Genomic DNA, 17,473 nt, shown 5'->3' on the forward strand with positions numbered 1-17,473 from the left:
TTAGAAGAGTCAATAAGAAATAAAAATTACTCTCGATAGAAATAATGACTTCGAAAAGAAGTTTTTAAGAACGCTTTTTCGAGAACGATCGACTTTCGCTCTGGCAAGCTTACAATTTGTACCAAACCATTAACTCTACATCCATAAATAAAAAAAAAACACCTCTTTCGATACGCCGGGAAGAGATGAGTTTCACCAGTACTAAGTAGGGGATAAAAAAAAATTCCACCTTAAAATTATAAACAAAAAAATTCAATTTACTCAATACGACAATGGTTGCATGTGAAAAAGAATTTTATATGTTTAGCATACGACAAGCGCATCTTCTTACAATTCCAGCAAAATTTTGGTCAACCCTTGTCGTAAGGGTTGGTTATATATAAACTTGTTTCAGATAGAAGATTTAGGTAATTTTTAGAGGACTAACGACCGTTTTAAACAGATTCGATACTGTGCCTATTAAGAGGGGTACGATTTTTTTCTTGAAACCCCCATTTTTTCCACCCCCTGGGACAATAATTGGTGATATCAAAAAAACTACCCTCAAATAAGTTTTAGGTACTCATCCAAAAAAAAACAGTAAAAAGTTTAAACGAATTCAATATTTTACTTAATGACAAGGTTATAGCGATATTTTGTTTTTTTTCAAAAAAGCCCACCCCCACCCATCATTTCCAATCCTATACTCTGATTTTGACCGACAAAGAACTTGAACGAGATTTTCTAACGTTATATTAAGGAAAAATTTGAAAATAATTGGCGCAAAATTACGGCAGTTATCGTGCCCACAAGAAAGTGAAAAATATATATATACGAGTATATATACAAACACGTAAATGTGTATATATAAACGTTTAAGTTGACGGTAGTTTAGGGGTCTGGAAGATGTGAAACGCAAAGATATGTGAAATTTTCCGGAAGTCGAATCATGGTACCCATTACCAATAGCTTCTTATGAAATCTACTTAAAACATTAGATTGTCCAAAAATATAATGAAAGAAACTATTTAATTATACCCTTAAACTTGGATAATTCATTCGGTTTGAAAAGAGAAATATTTTATTTTTAATCCTTAAAGATCTTTTACTGATTATCAAAAAAAGTCCGTTTAAAACCATAACCTCCTTTATAATAGGAGTAAACATCGGATATTTAATTATTAAATACCACTTCATTATTTTCAAGTCATTTAAATATAAAGTGATGCGTTGATATTAAAGTGTAAGCTGCCCTATCCTATTCGTATTGTATTATAATATAATATTAAATTTAACTTGTTTTTCATATTATGATTTATTATAAGAATGTAAATTCGAATAATACACGTGTAATATTCGAATTTTTTTTTTATAAATTTTGTTTAGGCATTTTTAATATTATTACCTTCTATTAAATGAAATTTTAAAAAAGGACCAACTGCTAAACTTTACGGAGAAAAAAGGTTATGGTAAGATTTACAAACAAGCAGTTCCTCACCGGATTACGTCAAAGACCAGAGTTGTACTTAAATCGGGTATGAGGGATAACAATAATAAAAAATAATAGTTTAATTAAAAAAGACCGTTCTACATATAAATAAAAACTAATTTTAAGTTACAATAAATAAGTTTCGAGGATTGATGTCTAATTCGGTCAGAAATCTTGGAAATAGATTTTTTTATCCATGTCGTCATTGGCTCATTTGATTATCAATGAACGATCGATTATTCTCGGTTTCCTTACGGGTCTAAGTAAATAACTCGTCTTGTTTATTTCTCTTTATTCTTTTTTTTCATTCCCTTATTTCGTTCATTCTACCTCGTATATATCAGAAATTATTTATTTATTTTTTTGTAAGAATGTTGAATTTTTGTTTAAGATTGTTGAAAAGCGTTTTTTTTTTTTTTTGTAATACTGGAGCGTAAACGTAAACGTCGCTGGAAGTTGGCTTCGTGTAGAGAGTTTATAGTTGTACGAAACCGTCTGGAAGTTTAACTACTTCGGTCCACCTGCTACTCTTGTTGTTTTGTTGTTACATCGGCGGTTCTGCCTAGTTTACTAAATAAAGGCCGTATCGATACTTCCCTGTAATCATTATTATTTAAAGTTTTATTACTGTTGAAACATTTTGTTGTCTTAACTTTTCCCTAAGCGCAGAAAACTACTTATTTGTTGAATATATATATAAAATATAAGCAAGTGTTATTATTATTATTATTCTTTATCTCTATAAAGATATATTAATATCTTTATATTACTATTATTTTAAAATTAATTTTTTATTTTCTATTCCCGTAAACTTTTTTCTTTAATGTTTCTGGAGAGAGGGGTTTTAAAAAATATTACTGTAATTTAGCTTGTATTATTTCATTGTCAATAGTGACGAGAAACAAATTACAACGGATCTTCGTGGCGGGGTGGTAGCGTCTCGGCCTTTCATTCGAAGGTCCCGGGTTCGAATCCCGGTCAAGCATGGTATTCATCATAAGCTATCGTTTCCATTTTCATATTTTCATGTACAAGCTTCTGTGGTGAATTAATTCATCTGTAAATTAAAATTATTTTGTTTTGCTTAAAGCCCGACTTTGCAGCATCAGTTTTTTTATAATAGGCGCCTGAGACATCTCGTCTCGTATAGGTTCTGCTTTGCTGTTCAATGTTTCGTATGAGTTGTAATCTTACTGTTAAGTTTTAATACGGTCCGCTGTTACGAAGTTTACAATCTCGTATGGATTCTGCTTGGTTGTTAGGGAGAATTTCGGTGTTTTTGCTAATTTATTTTAATTTTACATAATTAAAAAACCTATTGATATCAAGATTCTAGTGGTTAATAAATTTCAATTTTTTCCCCAAGTTTACTTCTCTGTATGCGTAATCGTTCCTATGTAGTGTTCTTTAACTAAGAATCGATTTATACTTGCAGAAATGGGGGCCTATTGCTTACCGCGAATATCTTACATGGTTTGTTTCATTACACATAATTTTATTAATTTTTTTTTTAATTTTAATTAAATAATGTTGATGAATTTAGCGTATTAACAAAAACAAAGACTTTTATAACGAAAAGCTTCAAAATCCTGAACATTTTTAGCCGTTTTTGGAGTTGTGATTTTTTTAACGCTCTAAAACCCGATGTTTTCCTTTTTTACCCCCAAAATACAAATATAATTTTTGATAAATTGTTTGTATGAAGAAGTACAAATCGTTCGAATGAATGAATGAATCGTTCGTGCGCTGCGCGCAGAATCCCGGCGCACCGCCATTGGACCACTCTGCCCCAATAACACATACGACAAATGAAATCACTCGGATTATCCTATTTAGGCAGATTTTATAAGAAAGCTACGTATGTATTGACTTCCAAACATTTCGACATTTTCGCGTTTCACATCCCACAGACGCCAAATCACCGTCAGCTCAAAAGTTTATATATATATATATATTTCACTTTCTTTTGGACACGATAACTACCGTAATTTTGCACCAATCACTTTCAAATTGTTCCCTTATCCTTAACAACTTCACAGACCGCAAAGTACACTTTAGAAATAGAATACAAAAAAAAGTTACTTAAAACATTAAATACACCTGTAAAAAAGTTAAAATGAAAACATCACCCAAAAAAAAAAAATGAATTACAAAATAGACGATAAGTTAAAACTAAATTGCTTAATATAAAATAAAGATACACTAAAATTTACCTTGATTGGAAAAGTTGGGTTGAATACAGGCATTGCAATAGATCTAAGCATATCGTCGTTCAGCTTACCTAAAAACAAAAAAAAATATTTCTTAATGTGAACAAAAAAGAAAAACATCAATAAATAAAAGTTTTTTTTTTCTTTTCCTGTTCAGCCTCCAGGAATTGCCGTTCAGATATTACTTCACCGGATGATATGTATGAGTGTAAATGAAGGGTAGTCTTGTACAGTCTCAGTTCGACCATTCCTGAGATGTGTGGTTAATTGAAAAACAAGTACCAAAGAACACCGGTATCCACGATCTAGTATTCAAATTCGTGTAAAAATAACTGACTACTAGGACTTGAACGCTGGAACTTTCCACTTCCAAATCAGCTGATTTGGGAAGACGCGTTTACCACTAGACCAACCCGGTGGGTTAAATACTGAAAGTTACGGGTATTTAAATGACAGTAAAAAAAGAAATTCATGAAAGATTCAATCCTTACTGTTAATATGCATTCAATTATATAAATTCCTTTATTAAATAAAAATGTATATAATGAAGGAAAGTGTAATAACGCTAATTATATACGAAGTCCGTATGACGAAAGCGTGAAAGTTTTATTTTTTGGGCTGAATATTAAGCGCGTTTGGCTGGGACGGACAGGGAACAGTAAATTAGACTATGTGAACACACAACGAGAAACCACTTCGATCGTCATTTACACTAGTACAATTGACAGTGAATGATTATTAACTTAAAAATGACTATGTCAGTTTAAACAGTGACATATTTTATGTAAGATGGTTTTTTTTACCTTTTAAGAAACATTAAGTCTCATTCTATCAAGAAAATAAAAAAACACGTTTAGGATTTTAAAACGAGTTTCTAAATAAAAAAGAAATTAAAATTTTAATTAAAAAAAATGAACGGCATAGATGAAGTCCTACGCAAGAACTATCGCATAGCATAGCAGTTAATGATGTTAAAGAACAATTTAGATTCGGAGTAACAGTACAAGGTGAAAAGATAAAGATGCTACGATTTGCTGATGATATAGTAATTCTAGCCGAGAGTAAAAAGGATTTAGAAGAAACAATGAACGGCATAGATGAAGTCCTACGCAAAAACTATCGCATGAAAATAAACAAGAACAAAACAAAAGTAATGAAATGTAGTAGAAATAACAAAGATGGACCGCTGAATGTGAAAATATGAGGAGAAAAGATTACGGAGGTAGAAGAATTTTGTTATTTGGGAGGTAGAATTACTAAAGATGGACGAAGCAGGAGCTATATAAAATGCCGAATAGCACAGGCGAAACGAGCCTTCAGTCAGAAATATAATTTGTTTACATCAGAAATTAATTTAAATGTCAGGAAAAGATTTTTGAAAGTATATTTTTGGAGTGTCGCTTTATATGGAAATGAAACTTGGACGATCGGAGTACCTGAGAAGAAAAGATTTGAAGCTTTTAAAATGCGATGCTATAGGAGAATGAAAAAATCAGATGGGTGGATAAAGTGACCGATGAAGAGGTATTGCGGCAAATAGATGAAGAAAGAAGCATTTGGAAAAATATAGTTAAAAGAAGTGACAGACTTATAGGCCACATACATATTAAGGCATCCTGGAATAGTCGCTTTAATATTGGAAGGACAGGTAAAAAACAAATTGTTAGGGACGTAGGATGTAGAGGGTATACCGAAATGAAACGACTAGCACTAGATAGGGAATCTTGGAGAGCTGCATCAAACCAGTCAAATGACTGAAGACAAAAAAAAAATTCAAAAAATATACATCGTACATTTTTAAACAGCAAGCGGAAGAGAAATAGATAGAAGAGGGAAAAAGTTAAAAATAACAGTTAAAATAAAAGTTAAAAAATTTACAAAAAAGTAAAGAAGGATCACTTAGAAAAATATTTTTAATATATCTACTGCAAAAGGTAACTTATGGAATTGTAATTTTAGTTAAAGAAAAATTATTTTTTTCTAGTAGGGATCATTTAACCTCAACGGTATAAAGATTAATCGCTATATAAATTAATTCTGTTGCAACTACAGTATTTAATTAATTCTAGGAACGGGTGAATATTTCGCAAAGCAAATTTAATCCGGCAGTAATATACAATGATTTATTATCTAAATAAAATAAAATTTATTGTAACATATATCTGAGATGGTAACGCCGAATTAAGTTACCTATAACGTACATGTACCCCTTTCTAATAAAGATATCAAACCTCCTGAGGAATTTATAACATTAACGATTCAACAACCAGGAGTTGTTTCGAGTAATCCTTCGGGTGGATTAAATTTGTCTCAAAATAAATCCACCCGAAGGGCAGATGATAATTATCTTTTTATCTTTCACCGATAAAAAATTAATTATGATCTTTCCTTTATCCTCGATACATTTTCCCAGGATATTACTAAGATGCTTTCTACATTACGATGAGGTTGCGGTAAGCGTGTACTTTTTCAATCTTAACCGACATCATGGATACCGCGTGCCACGATCGTTCGGTCAGCAGCATAGTCCCGATGATGTTCTCTGGAATAAACACGCCGAATTCCCTCCAGGAAAATTTACTACGCTGCAGGAACAAATCGGACACGAACGCCGTGTATGTCGTCACTGCAATACTAACGCTTCGGACGTACAGGGATGCCGCCTTAAACCGCCCGTGACCGGTAAGGAACCCGTTCCTCATGTTTGCGAGCCAACCATCGCCGGAGTGGGTCCATACACCCTTTATCGATCGATACCATCTTTGTGTGGTCGACGGAAGAGATGGTACCTCCTTTCTTACTCTTTTACGATAAACGTAAATCAACATAAAAAAAAAAAACAATTATACGGTTCAGATATTGTTTGAAGGTGCCTGTAATCATATGAATTTATACATCGATTATTTAAAAATCTAAGGTTTTAAATAATAATAGTTTAATGTATAAGACTGACTGTTGTTAAGCGCGTAACTCGTAAACGAACGCTACAATAAGAATGTTTTCAATTACAACGTACGAACGAAATGTAGGAGTGAATTTAATCAAGTGTTTGTAACAGAGGAAAAAGTAGCGGGAAGTTTTGGTCAGAACGGAGAGGATAAAATATGATTAAAAGAGAAGATTTTTTTTCCTACCGAAGAAAAATTAGATCCACACAGAAATTTGTCAGTATAATAATTGTTCTGGTCTCTGTTCGTAGCCCAAGATCGCAACAAATTTCCGAACAATAGCGACTCGCCCGGCACAATACGTTCAGGTCTATACAGACCTATATCTAAAAGGGCCGGCAGTCTCTTTCCCCTACTAACCGACGGTTACAGAGCAGGAAATAATAACCTTTGATCTAATTCATTCATTTCAAACCGCCCCGTTCGTTTCCTCCCCCTAAAACATATTTCTGATTTATTTCACCGTCTCTCTCTCGCTTAAGCTTTTTGTCCTTTACTCTCTTTCATATATACGTATTCTCTTATCCTTTTGGTGCCCACAGTAATACAGACAGACAGACAGACAGACGGTTGGTTTCTATCACAATAAGCTTAACCCTTAAATACTATTAAAACCGTACAAAAATTAAAAGTAGAAAAAAATCAGAGTATGAAATAAATAAACCAAATATTAATTACTAAACGTCCTCGTAATTTAAAGATTAACTACATACAAAGCACCGATATTAAAAATGACCCGTTTACTGTTTCACAATGACATAAAAAGATTTAATAATAATTCTAAACCAAAAAAAAAGCGTAATTACAATTTATAATTAACAATTAGACTTTTTATTTTTTGGGATCTCAAATTATTAGGAAGATAATCGAAAAATAATTATTTGTTTTCCGGTTGAAATGTTAACGAAAGAAAAAATTATCGTTACGCTAAAAATATTTGAAAACTTTTATTGTATTACGGAAATTAAGAAACACATAAAAATATTAGAACATTTCATAATCAAATAGCAACACTTCATTAAAAATACAAAAGTAGAAGATAGCCACTTCGATTGTTAACTTACCATCATCAATGGAAATAGGTTAAAACTATTAATTAAAACAACGGTGGCCGTTCCGCCTCTGCTGGGCGATCAATTGCTGAAGGTTGGGTGAATCCGCATCGGTTGGATGTCCTGTCGAGTGTCGCAGAGCGATGTTACCGGTGTTGGGAAGGAGGGCACCGGGCTGGCTCCTGCAGCGGTCCCGACTAAAGGGGTCGTTGCTTTAATTGTGCAGCTGAGGGGCATCTTCGGAAAGACAGTTAAACTAAGGCTAAATGCTCCTTATGTAAACTTCGAGGGAAGGCATTCACTTGAGGGCCGTAACTGTAGGACCAGTAGCAAGAAATAACAACCGTCCGCCTTTGCTTTTGGAAACGACTTAGGGGACAGCCTCGTCCAGGAGGGATGGGACGCTCAGTGTCCTATTTTTCCGAAGTAGCACCGAAGGGACTCCCTTAGGAACTTCATGACGGGGTGTAAAGCAAGACCGTAATCCCGGTAAGGGGATCCCTCTGGTGTTCCCCATTAGAGGCGTGGCGTCAAGACCGGAGTCCCGGTAGAAGGACTCCCTTGGGTCTACTCATTAAAGGCACGGCGAATTATTAAAAACCGAGTCTCGGCTACCTGAGGGGAACCACAGTTCCTGCCGAGGTAGTTTAAGGCGATGGCACCCCCTGGAGCCGGGTAAAAGCTTAGTTGCGGATCCGGCTCCAGGGGAGGTATAAACAAAGGGGAACAGGGGAAAGATAAAAAAAAATAATCACAAATATTAATAATTAACAATTTGTATTTTTACATTTATTTTATTTTGCTGCAAATAATATTTGGTATGAGTTGTTTATTTATTAAAAAATATTTGTGATTATCAATAAATTATTACTATTATTATTTTATTATACTATTATCTTGGTATTTACTACTAACGGCATCATAAAAATAAAAAAAACCTATTAAGCGTTGTTAGATCTCTGAAAGTTTCTTCACTATTTTTCTTATTTGCAAGTTCGTTTTAATAACAGTCTAACTTTCTATACAAACAATAATTTGAAACATTAAGAAATGCAATTATAGAGATTTAAAAATAAATTCATATCGTACATGTTACTAATTCCCTTTCAAAAAAAAAATCTATTTAAGCTATAAGCAGTGAATTTTTAATTACTGACTAACCGTCCGGTTTAATCAAAAATTAAAAAAAAACATTATTGTCGACTACATCTTTAATTTAAATTGAAGAATCTTCCCTATTCTACAAAAAAAAAAATTTTTAACATCGCATTTATTTAAATTCCATTACACAAGCCCGTCAGGGCTAGCTTCGGTCGGCCAACCCTCTAGCCGGGGCGAAGGCCTGACACGTTCTTTACCGTCATGGCTGTGTGAATATTAAACATTTTACAGATATTTAATGAAAAAAAATTAATCCTTTTACATCTCTGTTGCCGTGGTGACAAATAAATTCTGTTACTTAAATGAATATCTTTAATTTATAACTTCAATCCGAGGGAGGTTATAGGCCCTATATAAATAATTTAAAACCTTCCCTGGGATAACACGAATGTATCCTGAAAGTCTGAAAGCAATCGATCGGTTGATTCTCGCGTGGTGCTGTTGCAAACAGGAAGAAAAACTTCCGCACGTATATATTTTATATACTATTATACAAAGAAGATGAGGGTTTTTGTTTGTTCGGGATAAACAAAAAAACTACTCGATCGATCGCAACCAAACCGTTACCCGTGTTTCTTGGTATAACTGATAAGGTTTTAAGATATATTTCATCTGTAAAAATATATATATATATATATATATATATATATATATATATATATATATATATATTAGTAATGGAGTGTCTAGTAAAGATTTTAAAACTTTTATACGAATTTGAATACTAGATTTTGGATACCGGTGTTCTTACATAGCTGGGTTTCAATTAACCACACATCGCAATGAAAATTGAATCCGAGACTGTACAAGACTACACTACATTTACATTCATACATATCATCATCTGAAGTAATACCTTACAGTGATTCCGAAGGCTAAATATAAAAAAAAATTAGTGAAGATTTGCCAGTTGAAGCACACACTTTAATGAATTGAATTAATGAACTGTGAATCTCTATCACTGTATCGGCTTGGTTTGAACTGAACGATTCGTTTCCATCGAATGAATAATATTACAAAAATAACAAATAATTTACGTTAACTAAAATAACATTAAATAAATTTAAAAAATGGCCGTTTAACAATTATGGGCTTCCGTGTGGAGAATGCGTGTGAGGCTAGTGTGGTGAGGTGTGCGAGCACCTGGTGAGAGGCTAGATCGATCGTCACCATCAACCGGTAAAAAACGGAGTACACCTGTAGCGCTGTTTTGAGAGGTGCAATGGGGTGCTTTTATATCTCTCCAAACAATTGTTAGATTCTCAAAATTCAAACGAGGTATTTGTTAATAGATTGAAGGCTAACTTCTGTACGAATCAGGTACACTCTCGGTCTAACAGATAGTGAATTTTTCTTCGTCAAAAGATGTGTGTCCTTTAGTTACAGGGTTTAATATTATCATATCTTTTGCAGATTAGTTTGTTTTCAAGGTTTCCATAAAGCCTGAATAATATAATAATTATATCAATATTATTCTCACAACCGTGAGGATAACGTACAGGTTGAGGGGAGGAGCCCTATGCGGGCGTCTACGGCGTCGGTCCCTCTGGCAAATTGGGAATGGCGAACTGTGCGGCCATGGGAATGCTCCTAGGGAGCCCCAGAATTGGTTCCGGGAATCATCTGGGCTGACCCTGAGCCCCGAGTGTACAAGTTCTGGCCACTACATTATAGAAGAGAGATCCTTTTACTAAGATACGCAGCAAATATATGGGCTTATCCTGCCCATATAATTAATAAACTTTTCAATAACCATCCTATGGCTGCATTATACGAACGTCGTGCTACCTATTCCAGACCAGCCGGAATTAGGTACCACGAATTAAGAAGAAAATACGAAATTGCCTTTCCAGATACATTGGCAATTTCTACTAGAGAAATACCGCCATGGCTCTTGCCAGCGGTAATTACAAGTTTGGATCTCTCTCAAGGAGAAATAAAAAAGAAACCAGCAGTGATCATCCAACAGGAATTTTTGGCAACCGTCAGTACTTACGAAGAACATATTAGAATTTATACTGACGGTTCTAAAACCGAACATGGTGTTGGATGCTCAATATATGTAAATGGAGAAGCCGACTTTTGGGAACTGCCTGATGTGGCCGGTGTCTACACGGCAGAACTCACTGCAATTCAGCAAGCTCTTCGCTACACTGAACACTATTGCGAAGAGAGAGTGTTAATATGTTCCGATTCTTTAAGTGCACTTGTCGCAATTCGGAACAAGAACATTAAGGATGTTCTAATTGCAAACATCCTGTCCATTTTATACGTTCTAAAACAACGAGGACAGCGATGCGAATTTGTATGGACTCCGGGGCATGCTGGTATTACAGGTAATGAAATCGCAGACGAAGCTGCCAGAAAGGCAACAGTCTGCGATGATTTGGATGCATTTCCTGTAAGAGTGGCAGATATTAAAAACCGTCTAACAAATATAGTAAAAAACAGATGGAATGCTGAATGGAGGAGTTTAAATACAAAATTAAACTCGGTAAAAACTTCTCCTTATAAATGGAAAAGCGAATTTAAGTTGACTCGCCGTGAACAAGTAGCGGTGACCAGACTTAGAATCGGTCACACGCGATTAACAAATTTATATCTTGTTAACCGGCGAAGTGAGACCAATGTACGGTGTTTGTAATAAAACACTGACAATCAAGCATCTAATAGAAGACTGTATCATATATGAGGACCTCAGAAAGAGGTTCCGTCTTAGAAATAATATTAGTGCTGATCTGGATAATGGAAATGAAGAAAATATAGTTGCATTTTTACACGCCAGTGGACTTCTTAAAAGTCTATAAAATGAAAGTTTAAAGCTGTGATAAAAGAATCTCTAAGCGGTAGTCTTATATATATATAAAGAAAAAAATGGTATTGATAAGTTGAAATTTTAATTTCATGGTCTTTTGAGAACCTTATCTCAAATTTTAATATTGGGGCCCTTTACACACCGTAAGTGTTTGTGATTGTCCTTGTCTTTTATGTCTAATGTTTATTGTGAAGTTTGTCTTTAAATAAAATGTAAGGGCTCTTTACACCCTTACATATGACGATCCTGATGGTGATAGTAATTTCTTTTAAAAAATGTGACGAGGGCTAATGACCTTAGCAGTCGATGCCCGTAAAAATTCAGTTAAAAAAATAAAAAATAAAAGAGAAAGAAAGAGAGAGAATAAAATGATACTGGGAATATTTCACGATGGCGGTTATACGACGTTATACGTTTTACAATATGTAATCGTTTAAAATGAAGCATCACTACATACCCTTTAAAATACAGTATTTTAAAAGAAAAAAACAATAAAATTTACAAAAATTAATCTACTTTAATTATTATGTCTAAAAAAACTTTGTTTTTCGTTTTACCACGGTTACCATTAAAATAGTCGATAACCGGTAGAATTTCGTCGCAATATATCGATAAAAATAACAGAATTAAAAAAATAAATAATGTTTTTTTGGGAATATCTTTGCGTAAAACAACCTTTTACTTTTTTATCACAATTCTGATCAACACTCGCGAGAAAGAAAACTGCCATTATTTCTGTTTACTATTAATTCGGGTGGTGTGAACAGAGGTACACTGCTTTTGTCTTCATTATACAATGCATAATGGACGTAGTAAGAACACCGATTAGGTAGTGGGGTAATTTATATGATATGGAACGTAAACAATATTATGCTACATGTACTCTGAGATAGTATTCTGTTATGTTGATGGTACTGTTGTTTTCATTAATAAGATCAATTTAACTTACGCTGAGTATACTGTAACAGTCTTATGTTAATACGACATACCGGCTATAAGCTAAGAGAGGTTAAGTCATTGTTTCACGGTTGTGGCAACAATACACACTTGTTTCCTTAATAACCCGGCTTCGTAATTTCATTAAAAAAATAAATAAAACAAAAATCAAACCGAAATTTGACTAACCAACGTAATTTAGTTTCAAGAAATTCATGAATAATTAAAGATTGAAGATATACTGTGTTTAAAAATGAATATCGGGGTTTTAAAGTTATACAATATTTATTAAGTTTCACTTACATTGATAAATTATGCACGACTGAAAGAGCAACTCAAAGTTTTTTCTATAAGTGTTTAATGCAAAACCAGTCGTCCACGCATTCTGCCGATAGGAGAGTTCATCCCGTACTTGGATCATCAAGTTTGGAACAATCGATACAACTGCTTCAATCCTGTCTCTCAAATCGGATAAGTATAGATTGCGGAGGTACATACCCTTGATCCTTTATAAACCCCCAAAGAAAAACATCTCATCTCACGGGATCATATCGAGCGAACGTGAAGGCCAGGCATGCAAGCCCTGTTATCTGATCCCCGGCGACCGATCCAGAGGTCGAGGAGTATTTCATTTAACCGATCACGTACAGCGGCATTATGTCAACGAGGAGACGCACCATCTTACTGCCAAACAAAGTTCTGCTTTTCGTATTGAGGTTGAGGTAAGAGCCGTAGTTGCAGCATATCAAGATATTTCGTTCAAGAGACAATTGCTTCCGTGTAGAATAACAACCTGTAAGTAAACTTGCCGTCGGGAAACTGCACAAAAAAAACCGTTCAGTTCGGGAAGTCAGGTTCACACTGCAACATTTCGTGAAGATTTTCATATTCCCAGAAACGCACATTTTAAGTGTTTACTTTCCCATTAACGTGAAATGTTGATTCGTCAGTGAAAATACGATATGTTAATTCGAGTTTTCATCGTCACGGTGCATTGTTTCACTTGCGAAGCTACCACCCAAGCCGTAATTTATACGCTTTAAAACTTGTAACAGCTTTAAACAAAATGAACGTAGTGGTAAGCGTTTCCTTGAAAACTTCTACGCAGTCGTCATCAAAATTACTAACAAGCGGCTAGCCTTCATAACGGGTTTCCTAATACTACGCACAAAAGACTCTTACACGTTTAATATTGTCTTCGGACAGTCAGTCGTCCTATACTCTTCCCTTAACATACTCAGTTAGCGGTTTCAAATTGTTTATACCGTCTACGAATGTTATCGACACATGGAAGATGACAACGGAACGTACGTTCAACGGTAATTACAGGTTCGCACTTGGCAAACTGCCAAACGCTTTCTGTCAGGGGATCGCCATCTTTGCTACTAGCGCATTCAAGCGGAAGGTAAAGGAAACAGTTATGAGCTTGGGTACAGATAAAAGACTGTTTTAGTTACTTTATTAATCTCACGTATAATTAATCAATGTAAATGAAATTTGAGAACTATTACACAGGTTTAAAACCCCGATATTCATTTTGAAATACACGGTATTTTAAATGTTTCTCGTATACGAACAAAAAATATGACGTATTAACTGCATATTACATATACAATCTTATGATTAGAGACTGGATTATATTCAACATAAAACGCTCAAATATGCATGAAGAATACTTAAAATATGCATGAAAAGTGTCAAAATAAGTGTCATAAATAATAATAATAGTAATTTTTTTATTTTTTATTTTAAGATCAGCATACAATTACGCAATCATACCGATCCAAATGTTCGGTAGTAAGATTGTGTCTTCGTTCAATCAAAGTATTTTTTAAAATGGAAAAGGATCGTTCCACATTCACGAGGTAAATGGGCAGTATACGAATTTGGGTGCTATGTTAGCATTTACTGTTTCTGGCAAAAGTTCACCCGTCCCATTAATAACACCATCAATTTTACACAAAGTTTAAAAACCTGGGTTATTGTTAAAAATATTTTAAAATTTTTCTTTAAGTTTACACGGGAATAACTCTGGCAATGCGGAGTTCATCTGGCGGATTTTATTCATTAATTGAATAGATTCAGTCAACGCCAAACCTTGAGTATCAAGCGTTTTAATACTGGCAAATATGTGGGGAAAATGAGTGCTAATCACAGCTTTGTTTTTTTTTTTTTTTATAGTAGATACATTAAATGCTTCGTTGGACTGACGAACTGCCACAGCCTCTGCACTATCAAAGTCGATTACTACCCCTTTGATAGCCTCGAAATGTTCACTGTAAGACAATACAGCTTCAATCCGTTACCCATAGAGTTACCACTGGTTCGGGAGGTAAAGACACACTTGGCAGTTTTTCTTTACAGTCCTTATTGCGAGCAGGTGCCTTAAGACACACTTTCTTTGTTGATGAAATCAGTTTATTTAAATTCACAAACGTGGATCGTACTTCTTGAGGGAATCTATGAACTCCGTGGGCAAAGCACGTCACATGAACCAAATTAAGATAATATAATTGGAAGGGTTTGGACTACCTTGATCATATAGGGATCAGCATCTGAAAAAATATAAACACTCTTTCATCTGCAGAAGATTCAGGAAATATTTTTTTAGTACCCTAATTCACAAATCTGGCAATCGTAGAATGATTTCGGTTTTCAAAGCCTTTCTAGGCCACCAGATAGGAAGAAGGCTCTAGTTTTAATGCACCGACAATTAAATTCGCAATGTAACGGCCACAACTGTCGGTAGTTTCGTCAGCTGAAATCTAAATAATGCTTTCCTTGAGTTCATTTCGTATTTTTTCCAATACATATAGGTAAATTTTTGGTATGTAATCTTTACGCAAAGTTGATTCATCTGGTATATTTTGATTCAAGCAATATTTTCGCAGAAAATCTTTGAAGGTAAGATTTGTAAGTTTGTGAAGAAGAATATTACTTGTAAGCAATGCTTCATATAAATCCATGTTAAAATAGTTTTTTTGTTTACCTTTGTAAGTGAAATCACTGCTACTTGCCGTTTTTATAAGTTGTTGTGGTGGGCCTTTCTTTTGTAATCCTGCAATATGAAGACTTGACTTGACATGCTGATCTATTTGAAATTTTTTTGCGCACGAAATATTTTTCTCGCAAACTCGACAATATAAAACATTTCCAACGTATGTAAATGTTGCAGGATAGTCAGCTATCTACGAATAGGCACTTTTTTTTCGGGAGGCATGGTACCCATTAAACCTTGTCAAAATAAATAAAAAACTTAACTAATGCAATGAGCGCGTCAACAATAACTTGGGTAATTTAATTGCCTAATAGGAGGAGTGTTGTAGTAGGCGTGCGCGACGTAGAACGGTATCGTCCATCTTTGTCTCGCGTGAGTCTGTGTTTATATGGCTTCACAATAATATTTTCCTACCAAAACCATAGACGCGCAGCTGCTGAGCCGTGCGGCTAATAGGTTGACCGGCCACAACGTAAGATTTCATTTATTAACTAAGTACCCTAACGAAAAATATTTTAAATATATCAAAAATATCCATCATCACTTGATTTTAAGGAAAGTATGCAACAACCGGTGAGAATAAGCTTTATATGCAAATGCATACAATCTGGTCTCTACTTATGATTTACACACGGAATAAATTTTGGGTCCCCCTTCCACGACTGCTACATCTTATATGTATAATATATTTACTAACATCCACAATTTGAAAAACAGATAATGTAATCAGAAATTATAAAATATTAATTTTTTTATGTTATCTTGGATCCAATGAGAACTTTTCTTTTTTTTAAAAAAAGTTCCCGTCACCTACATTAATTTGATTTGATTTATAGTCTTAAAAATTTTAATTAAAGAATATGTATATTTAAATACGGATCCCAGTCAGCCCGTATTTGTTACTGGGTTGACCAATTTGGTGCAATGTGATTCAAAAAGCTAAAATATTAAAAAAATTTGTTTTGTCTACCAGTGTTATTGTTATTATTGTTGTGATTGTGATTACGATGATTATTATTTGTTTATTATAGACGTTTATTATTATTATTATTATTATTCTGATTATTGTTGTGGTTTTGATTAGAATTTTTATTATCTGTCTTATTATTGTCGTTTACTATTATTATTATTATTATTATTATTATTATTATTATTATTATTGTTGTTGTTTTGTATGGTTTTACTTATGTTTTTAAACCAATAAAATGTAATTATAAAAACATTTTCAATTTTCATTCTCTTAATATCCTGATCGAGCCGCGAACACGATATAATATATTTTGGTTTCTTACATAAAATATTAAAGAATAATTTTTTAACAAAAAGGTATACATCGTAAACAAAAATCAAAACTAGAAATGCTGCAGCATTACATTCATTAGCTCGTAACTGTAAAATTAATGAACATAAAAATTTATGAAAAAGATATAGTAATTGGGAATAAAACTAAAACACAGGAAAAAAGATAGAAATTTAAAGTAGTAATGTTTATTATGGCGTATAACATATATACTTCATAGTTAAGTATATTCATCAAAAAGAAATAAAAAATGAAAAAAAAAATAATACACTAAATAGGGAAAGGAAGAAAAAATATTCAAAAAAAAAATCTGAATGAATGATAAATTTGACGGGTTGACTTATCTAGAGGTGGAGTGAAGGTAAAGAATAAAAAGGGGAAACGGTAAATGAGAGAAAAGAAAAAGAAGAAGAATGACTAAAGATGAGGTGAAGTAAAGGGGATATGAGGAGAAATCATCAATCCCCTGACGAAACGATGTAAGTGGCAAAGAAGAAAGATGTGTCTCCTCCATACAGTCGTATAATACACCCCTTTCTCCCGCTCTAATACTACCTCTTAGATCCTTCCCCGTCGTGATCTACC

The 17,473-nt window shown here is 33.8% G+C and overlaps 1 protein-coding gene across 6 annotated transcripts in view; it reads right to left on the minus strand.

Moving 5' to 3' along the window:
• The window catches only part of heph (polypyrimidine tract-binding protein 1 heph), a 974,461-nt gene that overhangs the window by 579,396 nt on the left and 377,592 nt on the right, over window positions 1-17,473 (minus strand). For 4 of the 6 annotated variants that reach the window (XM_075379896.1, XM_075379894.1, XM_075379891.1 and 1 more), the window contains exon 2: window positions 3,682-3,749. The exons of the other annotated variants lie outside the window; for them this stretch is intronic. In XM_075379896.1, coding sequence (XP_075236011.1) covers window positions 3,682-3,732 — 51 coding nt within the window. In that variant the 5' untranslated portion in view covers window positions 3,733-3,749. The remainder of the gene's footprint in view (window positions 1-3,681; window positions 3,750-17,473) is intronic. 6 annotated transcript variants of the gene reach the window in all.

This window comes from Lycorma delicatula, chromosome 12 (assembly GCF_047948215.1).
Source record: "Lycorma delicatula isolate Av1 chromosome 12, ASM4794821v1, whole genome shotgun sequence".
Lineage (NCBI taxonomy): Eukaryota > Metazoa > Arthropoda > Insecta > Hemiptera > Fulgoridae > Lycorma > Lycorma delicatula.